The sequence below is a fragment of the Alligator sinensis genome, unplaced genomic scaffold (genome assembly GCF_000455745.1).
Source record: "Alligator sinensis unplaced genomic scaffold, ASM45574v1 scaffold707_1, whole genome shotgun sequence".
In the NCBI taxonomy this organism is placed as follows: Eukaryota; Metazoa; Chordata; order Crocodylia; family Alligatoridae; genus Alligator; species Alligator sinensis.
Genome location: NW_005842065.1, coordinates 2,250,259 through 2,265,305, shown reverse-complemented (window position 1 = coordinate 2,265,305; position 15,047 = coordinate 2,250,259). Strand labels below are relative to the sequence as shown.

The following is a 15,047-nucleotide window of genomic DNA, read 5'->3' as shown; positions in this document are numbered from 1 at the left end:
TGATCACTAAAATGATTAGTTGAGAATGCAACCGTCACAGACAGCCCTTGAGCTTGGCCGGGGAGACGAACACTGCTCACGGGTACAGCTGAACAACAGACTCAGCATGTCGGACCAAAACAAGGAACAGAACAAAACGAAACAAAAATCAGTGCATGTTTGGGAGTCCTGGAGCTGGAGAAGGAGATGGGAGGGCAACGTGTCAGTCCGCAATTTCCATCTTCTCCACTTTGCTGCTCTCTGTGGAAAGAGGTCAGGCCAGTGAGGCAGCAGGTGAGGCCTGGGCATGGCCACCACCGGGGACTGGCTCTGGTGCCAGCCAGCCCCCCTAATCCCTCAAGCCCACAGAAGCCCCAGACCAGAGGAAAGACTTTTCAAAGGGACGTGTAATTTTGTGGGCAGACCTGGAAGCTGCAGTCCTGCCCTCAGAGAACATGGACAGCAGCCGCAAAGTTTTATGGCCACCCACCCAAGCCCAGGGGTGTTCCCCCTCAACCCAGTGCTGCATGTACCCATGGCTTCCTCTTTCATCTTGGCCAACCGGCACATCTTGATCTCCAGTCCGATGGCCTTGGCTAGTGGTGGAGGCACTGCATTACCAACCTGTAAAGAGGAATGTGGGACTGTGAGCTCACCCACACTCTGCCCTGCCTGCAGTTCTGGTGCCTGAGGCTTCTGCAGCAGCAGCTCAGCTGTCACAGTGTCAGTGGCCACTCGGCAACTGTGTCACTGACAACCTTTGCAGGGGGCAGGGGCACAACACCATGGGGAGGGAGAATCTGAGGCACCCACCTGTCTGTGCTTGTCAAGGATGTTCCCGAACAGTCTGTAGGTGTCAGGAAAGCCCTGGGACCGTGCACACTCCCGCACGCTCACCACGCGGTGCTGCTCAGGGTGTAGCACACGGCCCTGTGGGGGGATGGGAGATGGGGGTCAGCCACAAGGCAGGCAGCCCCGGAGCCAGGGCTGTGGAGGAGAGGTACTGCACCTTGCCCAGCAGCACCTGCCCCTGTGCAAATTGCCCTGTGGTCACCCCAGGGCAAGGGCCAAGGCTTGGAGGCCTCCTGCTGCATTCATGGGCCATGGAAGGGCAATTCTCAGCCCCACAGGGACTACATCCCAGTCTCTCCCACCCTTGCTTGCCCAGGTACCACCACACGCACCTGTTTGCCCATGGGTTCGGGGTTGGTGACCGTGGTGCTGAAGAAGCCATCCCACTCAAGGCGCCCATACAGCCCGGCCCAGTGATTGTGCCTGTTGCCCGTGTGGGGCAGACACCAAGGGATAAGCGTGTTGAACTGCCGGTCCGCAGAGTCACAAGGCTTCCCTGGGAGGTGGAAAAGCAGCACATACTTGGGTTGGGCTGCCTAAGGCAGAGGGCACAGACACCTGCAGAAAACCAGGGAGTAGCCCTTGTCCCTGCCAAGCAGCCTCTAAGCCAAGATAGGCCTCCTGCACCTGCCCCTAAGCCAAGATGGGCATGGGGCCAGAGCCCCGTCTGCTTTTTGCCCACCCCCAGTACCTTCGGCACAGGAGCAGACACCCCGCAGTGCGCCAGTGCTGCTGCGCCCATTCTTCTTCTCGTGGTGCGTGTAGCGCAGCTTGCGGGTGCTGGTGCCGTCCGACAGCCGTACCTCGATGTTGGGCAGGTCACGCCAGTCTGAGCCAGGTGCCAGGGGGATATGCCTCATTCGAGCCGCTACCAGTGCACTCATGTCCTGCAGCAGCGAGTGCGAGCCCTGTTACCTTCCCGCAGCCTGACACTAGCTGCCCAGCACCATCCCACACAGGGCTTCTGGTCTGAGTGACCCCCAGACACTGCCCCACAACCACAGCTACCCAAAAAGTCCTCACCTTGCAGATGTGGTCCCTGAGGATGGGCTGATATTGAGAGCCCCGGATCTGCCGCTGGAACCAGGACTGGGGCTCCCCATTGTATGAGATCTCTAGTGCTGAGGCCCCGTTCCTGATCTCGGGCAGGTCAGACATGGTGTCCCGGACCGTGATGGTGCGGAAGGGGCCAGAGTACGTCCTGTGGCGGAGGGGTTGAGGGGCCAGTCAGGCAACCAGTCATGGCTTAACTGCCCTCAGCCCCACAACTCTGACTTGGGGAAGGTGCCATGCTATGGACCTGCCATGCCCTTCCCTGGATATCCAGGGAAATCAGGAGCATCTGCACTGGTTCCGTGGGCCCCATCCCACTCCACCCGCCCCCATGGCCACCCACATTCACCTGGTGATATTGCTCACAAACTTCTTGTCATCCACCACAACACTGAGCTGGCAGGCACGGGGCGCAAACACATGCAGTGGCTCAGGGAACATAGGCAGCTTCTCTCCGGGGGCCGCAGCCAAGACAATGGCTCTCCGGCGCGTCTGGGCCACACCATACTGGCCGGCCTGTGGGGAGGGGGCATCCAGAGCCAGCTCCAGCAGGGCATTGGGCTCTTCCACCCCTACACATCACACCCACTCACCCCCTAAGGAAGCAGGTGCCTGAGCGGACACATGACATCTCCACCCAAGCCTATGCCCCAAGCAGAAGGGCCTCGAACCTGACAGAGCCTCTACCCAGGGCAGCCTCATGGAGCCCTGCCAGTGCTGCTCAGGCCCCAGACTCCTACCTGCAGCACGCCGAAGGTGCACTGGTAGCCCATGCGCACGAGGCAGCGTAGCGTGAGCTTGAGCACCATGGAGCGCTTGAAGGAAACAAAGTTGCGCACGTTCTCCAGCAGGAAGAAGCGGGGCCGGAAGTAGTCACAGTAGCTGTAGGGACAGGTGGGAGCAGGGACAGTGCAGCAGGGAGACTGGGCCGGGACCCATTACCAGTGAGTAGCCTCACCTGCCCCCACACCCTGCCACCCCCCCAAGCACCTCTGGGCTCATACAGTGCCAGGGACCCTTACAACACCAAGGGGTCCAGCTCAGTTGTTATACAGGAGGCCCCAGGGCGATGCTAGGCCATGGGTGCAGTGTGCAGGGGCTAGGGCCATGGGGCTCTCCCCAGGCCAAGCTCTCATGCCACATGGACCTTCCTGTGCTGCAGACTCAGATGCACTGCTGGCAGCTGTGCTGGGACTGCGAGGGACATGCTACATCTGTCCCCTTCCAGTCTCTCTCGGGCTGGAGCTTGGAGACTCCTTCCTCCCATCCACCTCACCCCAGGAGAGCCTCAGTGCCCCCCCACCTGAGGAAGGAGACAACAAGGGAATTCTTGAACTTGGAGTAGGTGCGGGAGTTGAAGCGGTTCATGCCGCTGAAGCCCTGGCAGGGGGGGCCACCGCACAGTAGCTCCACATCGCCTTTCTGTGGCAGCTTCTGGCCCAGAGTGTTGGTCTTCTCGCCGGCCATCACCAGCTTCAGCAACACATTGCAGTCCTCCGTGAATACTGTGCTGCCCGGATTGTTCAGGCGGAAGGCCTGGGCTGCTGGCTCCCACATCTCAATGGCCCACAGTGTCTCCGAGACTCCTGGAGGCAGCATGGAGGTCAGGCTGGGTGGGATGTGTAGAGATTCCTCCCGCCACTCCCAGTCCTCCACCACTCACCCGCTTGGTGGAAGCCCTCAGAGAGGCCCCCACAACCAGAGAAGACATCAAGGGTGCGCAGCTTGGGCAGCTTTGCCTCAGCTGGCTCCTGCTCATTCTGCTCTGAGGCTGACGGTGACTTGCCTTTGCCTTTACCTGCAAGGGGAGGGGAGAGACTCTCAGAAAAGGTGGACCTCCGACCCCTCACTTCACCCAAGGACCTCTCAGCCTCCTTGTCTCATCTCCAGCCCCAAAGCCACCTGGAGTCATGCCCTTTCCCTGCCTGGCTGACCACCAGCAGAGAGGATGCTGATAAGGGAGGGCCGAGTTGCCAGCATGAATGGGGGCCTAGCGGATGCCAACACATGGCTTCCTGGGGCAGGCACCAGCATCAGGGGCTTGGGCTGCGATGGGGATTTGCTAGCCCCTCACAGTGTTGCTCTGAGGAAAGCTGCTTCCTGCCTCGGGGAGGAGCAAGTTTGGTCCCAGGCTCCTGAGAGATGATGCAGGTTCTGGTACAAACCTTCACTCAAATCCACCCAGGCAAGTCCAATGCTCCATCCCATCTCCCAAAATTCCCTGCAGAGGCCAGGGGCAGCTGTGACCAAGAAGCAAGACAGCCCAGAGCAGCCACAACATGAAACTACCTTTGCCTTTCCCTTTGCCCTTGCCCTTGTTCCCGGAGCTGCGGGCGTGGTTGGGGGGGTCCTCAAAGCTCTTGGTCTTCGCGTTGTAAGCCTGGAGGAAAGTAGGGGCCAGAGCTGCACTCGTCTGGTTGGCACCATCTGCCCCTCAAGTCACGGCTGGGATGTGGTGCTCATAGGTACCAAAGCTTCCAAACCCTGAGCCAGGTTGGGCAGCAGGTGGGTGGCGAGGCCCAAGGCTCAGGGCAGCCCCTGCATGACACTGGACAGCTGTTCTCCTACAGCCCCAGCGGTGATGGTCCCTGGACTTGCGTGCACATTACCTCCAGAAAGTAAAAGCGGTCAAGGCCATTGGCCGAGTAGTCCTGGATGCTCTCAGTCAGGTCCTCCCCATATACCACGGTGCAGCGCCCCTGCACCGCCCGGAAATCCACTGTGGCTTCCTCATCACTCCAGTACAGCAGATTAATGTCCGAGTGGTAGCTGGCCTTCATGGACTTGTGGGTGTTTTCGGGCCTGCAGGGATCACATATTAGCCCAGGATGGTGGGGAGGATGACTGGGGGAAAGACCATGCCCCTCGCACCATGGCTGTGCTTCCACCTTCCCCCTGGTCAGGCTCCTTGGAGGACAGAGCTTGGCTTTCCTGCCCCTGTGGTGGATTTAAGCCAGCAGGGAGCGAGCCAGAGAAAAGCTTGGCCATGTCACCCCAATATGAATTAAACCAAGGCCGGTATTCACCTGTGCGGCACATGACCTCTGCTCCTGGGCATGCTGGAGGCAGCCCTGGCTCCCCATGGGGTCCTCTACAGCTCCTGTCTGACCCACGAGCCCACTCACCTGTAGAACTTGTAGAGGCGCAGCTTGATATCTGCTTCATTGGGCTTGCCATTGCTTCGCATGTGACAGAAGATCTCCTTGATGCGGCCCACACGGAAGGGGTCGGGCGCGTCCTGGTTGCTGCCCTTGATGTATTCTGAGTACTTGCGGTAATGCTCTGGGTATAGCTCCTCATCCACTGCCTCTTTCTTGGAGCGCTTGGCTGGGCTGGCCGGCTTCATGCTGGGTTGGGGGAGGGGGAGCAGAGCCAGAGTTAAGGACCCCTGGCCTAGGGCAGGGGAGACTGGATTGCTGTCCCACCTGTCCCAAGGGACAGCCCCATGTAGACCCCCTCCTGCCTAACCCAACCAACCTGACTTGGTCTGGGGCACACACCTGGCTCTCTTATGGGCTACTTTACGGGCAAGGGAAGACCTGCCCTGTTTAGCCCCTACCCCTATCCCAGTCACCCACCTGAAGGAGAAGGCATCAGGCAACAGGTAGATGCCATCGCCCACACGGTATTGTACACCATTCTTGCTGGCTACACCATAGAACATCTTCCCATCCAGCTCCTCCTGGGGCTCAGCTGTCCGGGGGATCTCCTTTTGACGTACCTCGTCCAGCCGTGTGCAGCTCATGCAGAATCTGGTGGACAGAGGCCACAGGCTGAGCGGGAGAGGGCAGGACCAAGCAGAGGGGTGGGGAAAGAGGATGCCATGGGCAGACGGATGGGTGGAAGGAGTCTGGGGCTTGTTCGCTTGTTCAGGGGAGTGACCGCCTTCTGCAAGTACAGCTCCTAACACAACATCCGCTACGCCGCCACTGTGCTCAAATCACTCAGGCAGCCCCACTTGGAAACCAGAGGCACAGGGCCAACAGGGCCAGGGCTCTATGCCCACACAGAGCCCATTGTGGTGCCATCCTGAAGCTGAGCAACACACATGCATGATGGCAGTGCTGGGGGATTTGGGTAACTCATGGCTCCATGTCAACCTCCCTAGAGAGGCCTTTGGGTTCCAGCTGGCTTCCAGCCACCCCTACCAGCTGCTCCACCCCACCCTGTGCCCTCACTTGTACTTGTTGTCTTCAGAGGGCTGGGTCTTGGGCGGGGACTCAAACCGCGAGTACTCCTGGTCGTACCACATCTGGTAGAAGTAGGTTCTGCCGTCATCTTCCACCATCTTGATCTCCACGTCCAGCCCCCCCTGCGGGGACATGCAGGGTCACGGAACCTGCCAGCTTTTGCCCCAATGGTGGCATCAGGGAGCCCTTTCAGAGCTCCCCAGCAGCAACTGGCCACAACTTAGGTTTTATTCATTCGTTAAAGCAAGACAGTCGGGGGACAGGCAACTGCAGTGGGACACCGGATGCCTGGCTTCTTTGCCCCCACAGCTGCTGTTGCTCTGCTGGGAGGCTTGGAGCAAGTGACTCCTGGATCCTTTCCCTTACCTCTCTGGGGCTCAAAGCACCAGGACATGAGCTCAGCCAGCCATCTCCCTCCAGAGCAGACCCTTCCCCAACCCGGAGCAGAGGGTGCCATGCCCACCTCCCTGGCCCAGTTTTCCGAGGGTTGCTTGTAGATGACGTTCACTTTGCCATGGATGTAGGAGAGCTGCATGTCCTCACACTCGTCTACTAGGAAGAGCTCCAGCGGGTCCGAGGTCGCCCCCAGTACGGTATCACTGCCTCGACAGAACCAGTGGGCATGGAACATCTGCCCACTGCTGTCCTCCCACAGTGCCGTCACCCTGCAGGGGATGGGGGGAGAGGTGCAGGGGCCAAGTTAGTGCCATCTTGATACTATCAAGAAGAGGAAAGGGCCCAGGCACCCTCATGAAGCTCAGAGACCCTGGGCCAAAAGGCAGCACAGGGGAAGTGATGCTGCCCAACTGGAAGACTGTGGGCAGCTCACTTCCCCTGTGCCCACTTGCCCTGGACTGTCTGGGACAAGACCTTCAGGGCACTCCTCGAAGGTGCATGCCATGTTCAGCATAACAGGCCTGGAACCATTCCAAGGCCTCTGGGATTTATGGCAACAGCAGCAGGAGAAGGGGAGCCCACTCCGCCCCATGGACAGGAGACCCATAAGTTGTCCCGATGCCACCCAGGCCCCTCCCTCAGCCTGGCCCTGACACACCTGGCAAGGTACAGGGGCTTGGTGGGGTCGTCAGGGCTCACGGAGACGCAGTCGCCCACCTCCAGGGTCTCCGAGTCAATGCACACCTTCTGGTAATAGTCCTTCTTGGCATCACTCTGCAGGCAGAGGCTCGAAGTCAGGAAGATGCCAGAGCAACCAGTACATGCTCATGGCCACCATGGTCCCAGTCCTCAGCAGTGCCACCCAACCACAGATGGGACCCAGTGCTGTAGTCACACTGCTGCAGATATCACCACCTGATCACACTGAGGTACCACCCCATCAGCCCTGTGGCAGCAGGAAGGCAGAGGCCAGCCCTTCTGCGCCCTTCCTCTCACCTTGATGGGCTCCCCCACCCAGGAGATGCGGCTCTTGTTTTGCTTCTTCTTCCTGCCCTGCAGCATCTTCTTAGGTGATGGCATCTCAGGTATGTTGTCGTCCACCTCTTCGTCTTCATCGGCCTCCCGCACAGCCAGGTTGGGGCACCTGGGAGGGCAGTGGGACAGCTAGTGACCCACAATGAGGACCCCCCTAACTCTGTCCAGGAGCAGCCCTCCCCCTCCCTCATCCCCAGAACACAGCTGAGCTTGTCTCTTCCACCCTCCCCAGCAGCTACTGGAGCTGGCTGCATGGGACCAAGGTGCTCAGCTGGGTCCTAGCTGCCTGCTCCCGGGCAGACCAAGACCAAGCCCAAGCAGTCCTGCATTCTCCTGCCCCACTACTCTGCCCCAGGCTCTGCTCACCTCCGCTGCAGGCAGGCCTGCTTGCTCCGCCCACTGCCACCAAATTTCACCATGTTCTGGCAGGCCTTGCACTTCCCACACTCCGGCTGCTGGCAAACCTGGGGAGAAGGGGGTGGCTGAGTAGGGGGCCGTGGGATCATGCTGGCAGCAAAGGGGACAGTTGGGGCCAGAGGGGCCTGGGGAGCCTGCGGCTCTGGACAGGGAAGAACTCACATGTGGCACAAAGCCCAGAGTGGCACTGGGTCTTTCCCTTTGCCAGGTGACTGGCTCCCAGCTCTGGGTGGGGAAAAGAAAGGTGCCTTACTGTGGCCCCAGCCCTGTACCTCACAGACGCCGCAGCGCCGGCGCTTCATGGCGTTCTCCTTGTCATCCTCCTTCTCGTTCTTCTCAATCTGCTCCGAGAAGAAGGTGTCGAAGATGAGGTAGACCAGCTTGGTGGTGGTGGCCTTGGTAGGACCCTTGTCTTTGTCAATCTTGGTGGGATGCCGGATGGCCTGCCTCCGTGCAGCCCGCCTGCCACCGAAAGCTAGGTTAGGGGCAGCAACTGGGGCAGGAGGGGGTTTCAGCTCCCGCTCCTGGCCCCAGCTCACAGGACGACAGCGAGGAGTTCCATTCGTTGCACAGCATGGGGATGCCCCAGCCCACCCCTGCTTATCTTCTCCCCAGCTATATCCCACCTCTTCCCCAGCGTGACCCCAGCCAGCTTGATAAGGTCTCGCATACAGGGCGTGATAAGGACAGGCGGCTCGTCACTGTCCCCTGCCTCATCGTAGCTTTCCACCTGCTCCACCACAAACTGCGCGTGCCGCAGCAGCGAGTCCTCCGTGAAGCGGTTGAAATTCAGCCCAGCTGGGGGCACCGTCGTCTGCAGGGACATAGGAAGGAGGTGGGGGGAGCGTCACTGGCTACCTTGCAGCTGGACATCTGAGGCCCCCAACTCCCCTCCTACCCCTGGCTTGGTCTATGACCACTGTGAGTAACCACAGATGCTTGGGCTGGCAGTTTGTTCCCTGAGGCCAAACCCTGCTCCAGCAGCAGAAGGGCAAGAGTGGGAAGGGCTGGGGCAACTAGGGTCTAGGTAGTCTGGTGCAAGGGGGCCAGCGAGGGCCAGGGCCACACCTCGATCTTGTTGAGCAGGTCCTCATAACTGACGTCAGGGTTGTTCTGCAGGAACTCCACCACGATCTTGCTCATGTAGATCTTCTCCTGCATCAGGGCAAAGGTGGGTGCATACTCCTCACTGGGCTCCATCAGGATGTAGTCTGCAAAGGCTGAGCACAGGGAGAGCACGCAGGGCATCAGTGACAGCCCGTGGGCTGGCCGCAGTGCCAGGGGCAAAAGACAGGCCTCGCTGGCTAGCTCCTCACACACCTACCTGTTGTGAAGCCGATCAAAGCCTTCTCTCCTCCATCGAAGCCCGTGATCCACCAGGCGTTGATGGGGCCCAGCTTCTTGGCTCTCACGCCACCTGCACAAGGGAATGGGGAGCCTTGGTGAGCAGGGAAGGGATGATTTCCGCCCCCTGTCCCACTGGCACCAGGAGGATTAAGGGATCAGAGGGCCTGAGCCAATTCTGACTGCAGCCACTCAGAGAGCAGCCAACATTCAGCACAGGTCTGTGCGCCACAAATGCTGGCCCAGCCAGAGCCCCACTGCTTTAGAGACTGCCCCATCTCAGCCCCCACAAACTGCTTCACCAAAGGTAGTACCACCATCCCTGCCAGGAGCCCAGGCTAATGGGATGCAGCCATGAAGGCCTCAAGGCTCTGGTTGGACCCCGGAGATGCATGTGCAGGGGCGTCCCATGAAGGGTGCTCACCATCCAGGCAGGGGTTGTCGTCATAGATGGGCTTCACAACGCCACTGAAATACAGCTCGATGTTGCGCTCAATCAACCCCGTGTCGAACGGGCACAAATGCCCTTTCTTATCATAGACACTGTGTTGGATGGCAAGAGAACAGGCTGTTTTCCCATAGCACCCCAATCCAATGCCCCAACCATGTTATAGCCAACAATGTCTCAATGCTAGATCCCAACCATCCCCCAGGCCAAGTCCTGCCCTGACCCATCCCAGGCCAGCCTGGAACCACCATGTGTTTCCCCAGCTAGGGCAGAGAGGACTGACACCCAACACTCACAGGTGCTGCTTCCATGGGCATGCAGCATCCGTCAGCTGTAACTCAGCACTTGGATGGGGCTTACCTGAAGGAGGTGACTTTGTGCTGGGGCAGGTCCTCATAACTTTCAAACCCGTCCTCGTTGGCGTCGAAGATGGACAAGCGCTCATCCGTCAGCATCTCTGGCTCCTCCAGCTGAAGTGAAAGGAGGGAGGCATGCACATGCCACTTTTAGCTCCAGCTCCCAGCCCCATGGCCACAAGCTTGAGCCCACCCAACGAGCCACAAGGTTCTTACTGCATCAGCGGGATCCCCCTGGAAGAACTTGAGATCGGGGTCATCTAGATACTGCCGGCAGTCGACACACTTGGGGGGTGTGGTCTGCCAGGGAGACAACACAAGATGTCATGAGTCAACAGCCTCAGCATCACTATCATGTATGAGTCCTCCCCGCCACTCCAGGCCGAGCCAGGCCAGCCCCCCAGGGGACCAGTCACCCCAAACCCTCACACTCTGCACAGACAGGATCTGTGTATTCACCCCTACTTACTCTAGCGGGCGGCAGTGTTTTAACCTGAGTCACTTCATCTTTTATCTCAGACCTGGGCACAAAACACAGGAGGGGCAAGGACAGAAGGTAGGGGGTCAAACACAACCAAGCCGAGTTGCTCCCACAGGCCCAGACCTGAGGGCTAGTGTTCACACTCCCTGTCCAGCAGGGATGGGCAGCCCCAGGCACTGCCCAGACTCCTGCTGTGCTTCCAGAGATGGTAAAAGCCAGGTGCCCATGTCCAGGACCACACAGCATGGAGCCTGAGATGGTTGAACACAAGTGCAGAAACCAGCCAGGTGCTTGGATGCTAGGGGGCCATCAGCTGCTCTTACCCTTCTTTGGTTTCAATTTTAACTCTTTTTTCATCCTGCTCCTGAAGAGGATGAGAGAAAGCAGTGTCAGAGCAGGGGGGCCCCACAGTAACCTGGTCAGCCCGAAGCTCTGTCTCCACCGCAGTCTGACCACCCTCTGTCATAACTCCAGCAAGCCCTTCCCCTGTGCACCTTTTCATCTGGCTCCTCTTCCTCCTCCTGCTCTGTGCTCATCTCCTGCTTCACTTCTCCATTCACCTCATCTGACTTGCGCTTGTTCGATCTGCAGGGGGCAAAGGCATGATTGGACTGGAGGGCATTGGCTTCTAACAAAGCTGGCCATGTGGTGAAGGCAGCCCCATGCTGCCAGGACCCAGCCTAGTCACCTTCACAGGGACTCTGAACACCCCGGGCAGCCAGGCAAAACCACATGGGGAAGAGAAAGGAAAGTTTTGGGGGGCGGGGGAGGGGAGAGGATATTCCGGGGGGGGTGGCGTGCACACAATGTACTGACCCTTTGGCAAACATGGCCAGGATGGTGGGCTGCCGGCCAGAGCTCCGTGTGACCCTGGCACTGCCGGGGGACTCTGGCAAAGGAAAGGGCGTGTCATTGGCACCGGGCAGGGAGGTGGGGTGATGGGGGAGAGGGGCAGGAGCAAGGGCAGGGGCAAGGGCAGCTCAGGAGTTACTTTTGCTCTCGCCGTTGGATTTGCTCCTCCGTGCCTTGCGAGCCTTTGCTGCAGGCCCCAAGGAGAAGGAGGAAGAGGAGGGAGCTGTGGCTTCCTCCAGCTCCATGGCACTGTCCTCCTCCCCCTCAGGGCCAGCCCGCTCGGAGTCCTCATCACTGCCATAGGTGCCGTTCTCCGAGCACCCATTGGACTTCTGGCCGAGCACTGCAGTGTCCCCATTCCCTACTGAAAGCTCCTGGCGCAGCACGGCCTTCACCAGGGCCAGGTAGCCCTCCTGCAAAGCAAGGCAAAGTGCACTCAGCATGACCTGCCCCAGACCTTCCCCAACCCATGCCCCGTGGCCACGCAGCTACTGCCCACCTCCGAGAGCTCCTTTTGGAGCAGTTGGGTCTCAAGGTCATGCAGCTGGTTCTGCACATCTGCCTGCAAGAAGCCATGGACCAGGCTCAACTTCTCACGCACACATTCCTGCAGGGACAGAGAGGAGGAGAGTACTTTGCTGGGAATAAGCCATCACAGTCACCTTTGCCCCCCACAGGTCTCCTGGGGCACCTGAGGGAAGTCACAGGTTGCCCCATGATCTCCATCCTGCCCGTCTGTTGCTGCATGACTAGCAGCTTGCAGCACAGAACAGTTGTGGGCACAGGACTGAAAGCCCCTGCAGAGAACGCAATGAAATCTCAGGACAGCTTGTAGTGATATTCACAGAAGTAGGTGTGAATGGGACTAAGGCTCCTATCAGGCAGAAAAGCATAGGGATGACAGCAGAGCCCTACCTTCTCACTTAGGCCATCTTCATCCTTCTCTAGGTCCTGAAGCCTGCAAGACAGATAAGCTGCTGTCACATCCCCAGGTGTTTCACTCCCCCAGGTAACAATCTCATGCTTCTCTGCAAACCTGCTGGAAGTAGCAGGGCAGATTTCCCAGGCACACTAGCAGGAAAAGGGATAGGGAACACCTCCCACAGAGGTCTGTGCCCTGCCAGTGCTGGCAGCCCAGACTGGACTGATGCCACATGGGGAGCTCCTAAGTCCCACTGGAGACTGATAGAAAACAGGACTGAGGCTGCTTCCAACTGCATGACGGGTCCTGATCACTTGGGAGATGCAGGAAGTGATGCTTTGTAAACAAGCCAGGGTGACAAGCATGGAGACTGGGCTTCTTTGTGGAAACCCCAGGTCCCACTCTTGGACACGAAAGGAAAACTTGCAACATGGCCTGGGAGCTCGGGCTTCCACAGCATTTGCTCACTTAAAAAACGAACTTTAGCCCATCTCCCTCCTGAGGGGGTTGCCCTGGCCAGAAGAGGCCAACACAAGCTAGTGCAACACCATGGGACTTTTTGGTCCCTCTAGGACAGCTCCCGGCTACAACACACGCTTCCTACCCTACTGCAGCTCCACAAACCCCCATGGTCAGGGCCAAGGGCCTGCAAGTCTGGGGCTGCCATCAGAGAGACTGAGATCCCACTGCAGCAGCAACAAAGGCCAGACAAGGAGCACCAGGATGAGCACAGGACAGTGCCAGTGCCTGGGCCTGGGTGGAACTCCCCTATGTGCTAGGGATGGGTACTAAGGGCACACACAATGAGGTTACAGGCTGTGGCTGTGCCTGGCAGGGACAAACAAGGAGACCAGGCAGTGGCTGCAGGGGCACACGAACTCACAAGGCTCCTGCGAGGGAAGGCAGGAAGAGGCCCAGGCCCTGGCCTGCCCAGGCTTTGCCTCCGTATGGGGAGAGCACCATGGAGCACCTCTGTCTGGCAGAGGACAGGACGCGAGGGGCCAGCGCCACTCGCTGTGTTGTGATGCAGTCCATCCAGGGCATGTGGGGAACAAGGTCTGCCCCGCAGAGCCCGGCAGGGACAGGCCAAAGGGGAGGAGCATCGACTGCTCTCACAGGCGGGCCCAGCAGCGGGGATGCCAGCGCCCCAATCTCTCCTCACTCAGGCGCCATGGCGCTCCCTGCTGCCCTCGGATCAGCTCCCGCATTCCCTCCTTGGAAGGCTCCCACGATACCACCTCCTCTGCACAGCGGTGACGCCCTGGGCCCTTGCCTGACTGCCCAGGGGCCCAGTTGGCAGACGGCCCACAGGGAGCGGGTGTGTGCCGGCGGCCACTGAGGCCACGTGGGCTCCCCGTTCCCGCGCACTCCCCACCGCGCCTGCACCCGGCCCCTGCCCCTGCCCTGCCAGCAGCTCTGCAGATGGGCCAAGCAGCACAGCCCACCGCAGACGCCTGGCCCCAGTAGGTGGGGGGGGCAGGGGGAGACAGCAGGTCCTATGTCCCACCCCCTTCACCAGGAGAGGAGCCATGCAGGGAACCCGAGGAGGATGGGGGCTGTGCTCAGTGCCAGGGCTGCAGGACTGCCTGGCCGGAAGAGGTGTGATGGGGCCCGGGCAGCCCTGGTCTGACTTGCCAAGGCTGCCTGGGGGCTGCTCCGTGGTCGAGCATGGGGAGGCAGCAGAGATGCCCCTACTGCTCCCGTTCAGCGGTGCCGGCTGGACAATGGTAGTGAGGCAAAGCAGCCTTACAGGAAGCGCGCGCCACGTGCAGCTCCCGGTGCCGCTGCTGCCACCACCAGCCTTGCCAGTTGGACGGCCCACCCGGGCTGGCGCTCACCCTGCCCTGTGGCTGGACGCAGAGGGCCCCAGTCTGTCCCTGGCATGGCCCCGGCTGTGCGATTCAGGCCTCTGGGCTGGGAGACAGCGCCAAGCTAACTCCAAACCAAGTGCTGCCGAACTCTGAGGCCAGCTCCTCGTGTGCAGTGAGGGAGAACGGGACATCTGGGACTGTCCTCAGCCCCCTGCCCCTCCCCCCACTGCAGCCTGGGGAAATGAGGGGCTCAAGGTGGCCCGGCTGCCAAGCTGAGGGGCCCCGCGGGCTGCCCCAGCACCAAGACAAAGGCAGCTGCTGGGGGAATGATCACAGGCGCGGTTGGCGGGAGTGCCTGTGAGCAGGGTCCTGCTGGGTGGGGGCGGCGGTGGCGCCATGTCTGCCCCCCCGCCCATGCCAGGATGGCGGGAGTGTCCAGCGCAGCTGCAGCTCCCCCCCCAGCCCTGCCACCAGGTGATGGGACACGGCGCCACTTCCTGTCCCAAACGGCTGGGGGGGCAGGGGGCACAGCTCAAAGCAGTCGGGACCAGGCTACCCCCTCCCACAGCTCCAGGACGTGCCCCTGTGCCAGGGCTGCACCCCGCCGCCAGCCAGGCCGACACAGCACACCCCGACACAGCCCCGGGGCAGCACGTGGGGCCAGGCGCCTGGCGGGGGTGACCCCGAGGCAGGGGTGACCCTGCTGAAGCGAAGGGCCTGATCCTGGGGGTGCGTCCCGGCCCCGGGGGCACGATGCAGGAGTCAGGGCGGGGGGCCAGACCCCGGGGGACCCGATCCTGGGCGCAGAGAGCCCCGGCCCGAGGGGAGGCCGGGCCCGGGTCCTGAGCGCGGGGGTCCCGATTCGGGGCCCGGCACTCACCGGCGGCGGAGCGCGGCGGGCAGCGCGGGCG

The 15,047-nt window shown here is 60.5% G+C and overlaps 1 protein-coding gene across 4 annotated transcripts in view; it reads right to left on the bottom strand.

Moving 5' to 3' along the window:
- Window positions 1-6: 6 nt before the first annotated feature.
- Window positions 7-15,047, bottom strand: part of DNMT1 (DNA methyltransferase 1) — a 15,502-nt gene continuing 461 nt past the window's right edge. The window contains exons 1-34 of one of the 4 annotated variants that reach the window (XM_006023510.2): window positions 15,017-15,041; window positions 12,319-12,361; window positions 11,903-12,010; window positions 11,543-11,816; window positions 11,368-11,440; window positions 11,046-11,136; window positions 10,875-10,915; window positions 10,540-10,591; window positions 10,287-10,370; window positions 10,075-10,184; window positions 9,691-9,809; window positions 9,247-9,339; window positions 8,991-9,142; window positions 8,549-8,736; window positions 8,195-8,384; window positions 7,872-7,969; window positions 7,467-7,614; window positions 7,129-7,244; window positions 6,538-6,739; window positions 6,063-6,196; window positions 5,463-5,636; window positions 5,010-5,231; window positions 4,494-4,686; window positions 4,174-4,264; window positions 3,548-3,682; window positions 3,188-3,470; window positions 2,625-2,766; window positions 2,234-2,400; window positions 1,855-2,032; window positions 1,523-1,718; window positions 1,164-1,327; window positions 793-909; window positions 513-603; window positions 7-240 (exon numbers count right to left, since the gene is read on the bottom strand). In XM_006023510.2, the coding sequence (XP_006023572.2) occupies window positions 203-240; window positions 513-603; window positions 793-909; window positions 1,164-1,327; window positions 1,523-1,718; window positions 1,855-2,032; window positions 2,234-2,400; window positions 2,625-2,766; window positions 3,188-3,470; window positions 3,548-3,682; window positions 4,174-4,264; window positions 4,494-4,686; window positions 5,010-5,231; window positions 5,463-5,636; window positions 6,063-6,196; window positions 6,538-6,739; window positions 7,129-7,244; window positions 7,467-7,614; window positions 7,872-7,969; window positions 8,195-8,384; window positions 8,549-8,736; window positions 8,991-9,142; window positions 9,247-9,339; window positions 9,691-9,809; window positions 10,075-10,184; window positions 10,287-10,370; window positions 10,540-10,591; window positions 10,875-10,915; window positions 11,046-11,136; window positions 11,368-11,440; window positions 11,543-11,648 (4,188 nt within the window). In that variant the 5' untranslated portion in view covers window positions 11,649-11,816; window positions 11,903-12,010; window positions 12,319-12,361; window positions 15,017-15,041 and the 3' untranslated portion in view covers window positions 7-202. Of the gene's footprint in view, window positions 241-512; window positions 604-792; window positions 910-1,163; window positions 1,328-1,522; window positions 1,719-1,854; window positions 2,033-2,233; window positions 2,401-2,624; window positions 2,767-3,187; window positions 3,471-3,547; window positions 3,683-4,173; window positions 4,265-4,493; window positions 4,687-5,009; window positions 5,232-5,462; window positions 5,637-6,062; window positions 6,197-6,537; window positions 6,740-7,128; window positions 7,245-7,466; window positions 7,615-7,871; window positions 7,970-8,194; window positions 8,385-8,548; window positions 8,737-8,990; window positions 9,143-9,246; window positions 9,340-9,690; window positions 9,810-10,074; window positions 10,185-10,286; window positions 10,371-10,539; window positions 10,592-10,874; window positions 10,916-11,045; window positions 11,137-11,367; window positions 11,441-11,542; window positions 11,817-11,902; window positions 12,011-12,318; window positions 12,362-13,208; window positions 13,376-15,016; window positions 15,042-15,047 lie in introns of those variants that run through there. The other 3 variants (XM_025203976.1, XM_025203977.1, XM_025203978.1) reach the window with 3 other exon arrangements.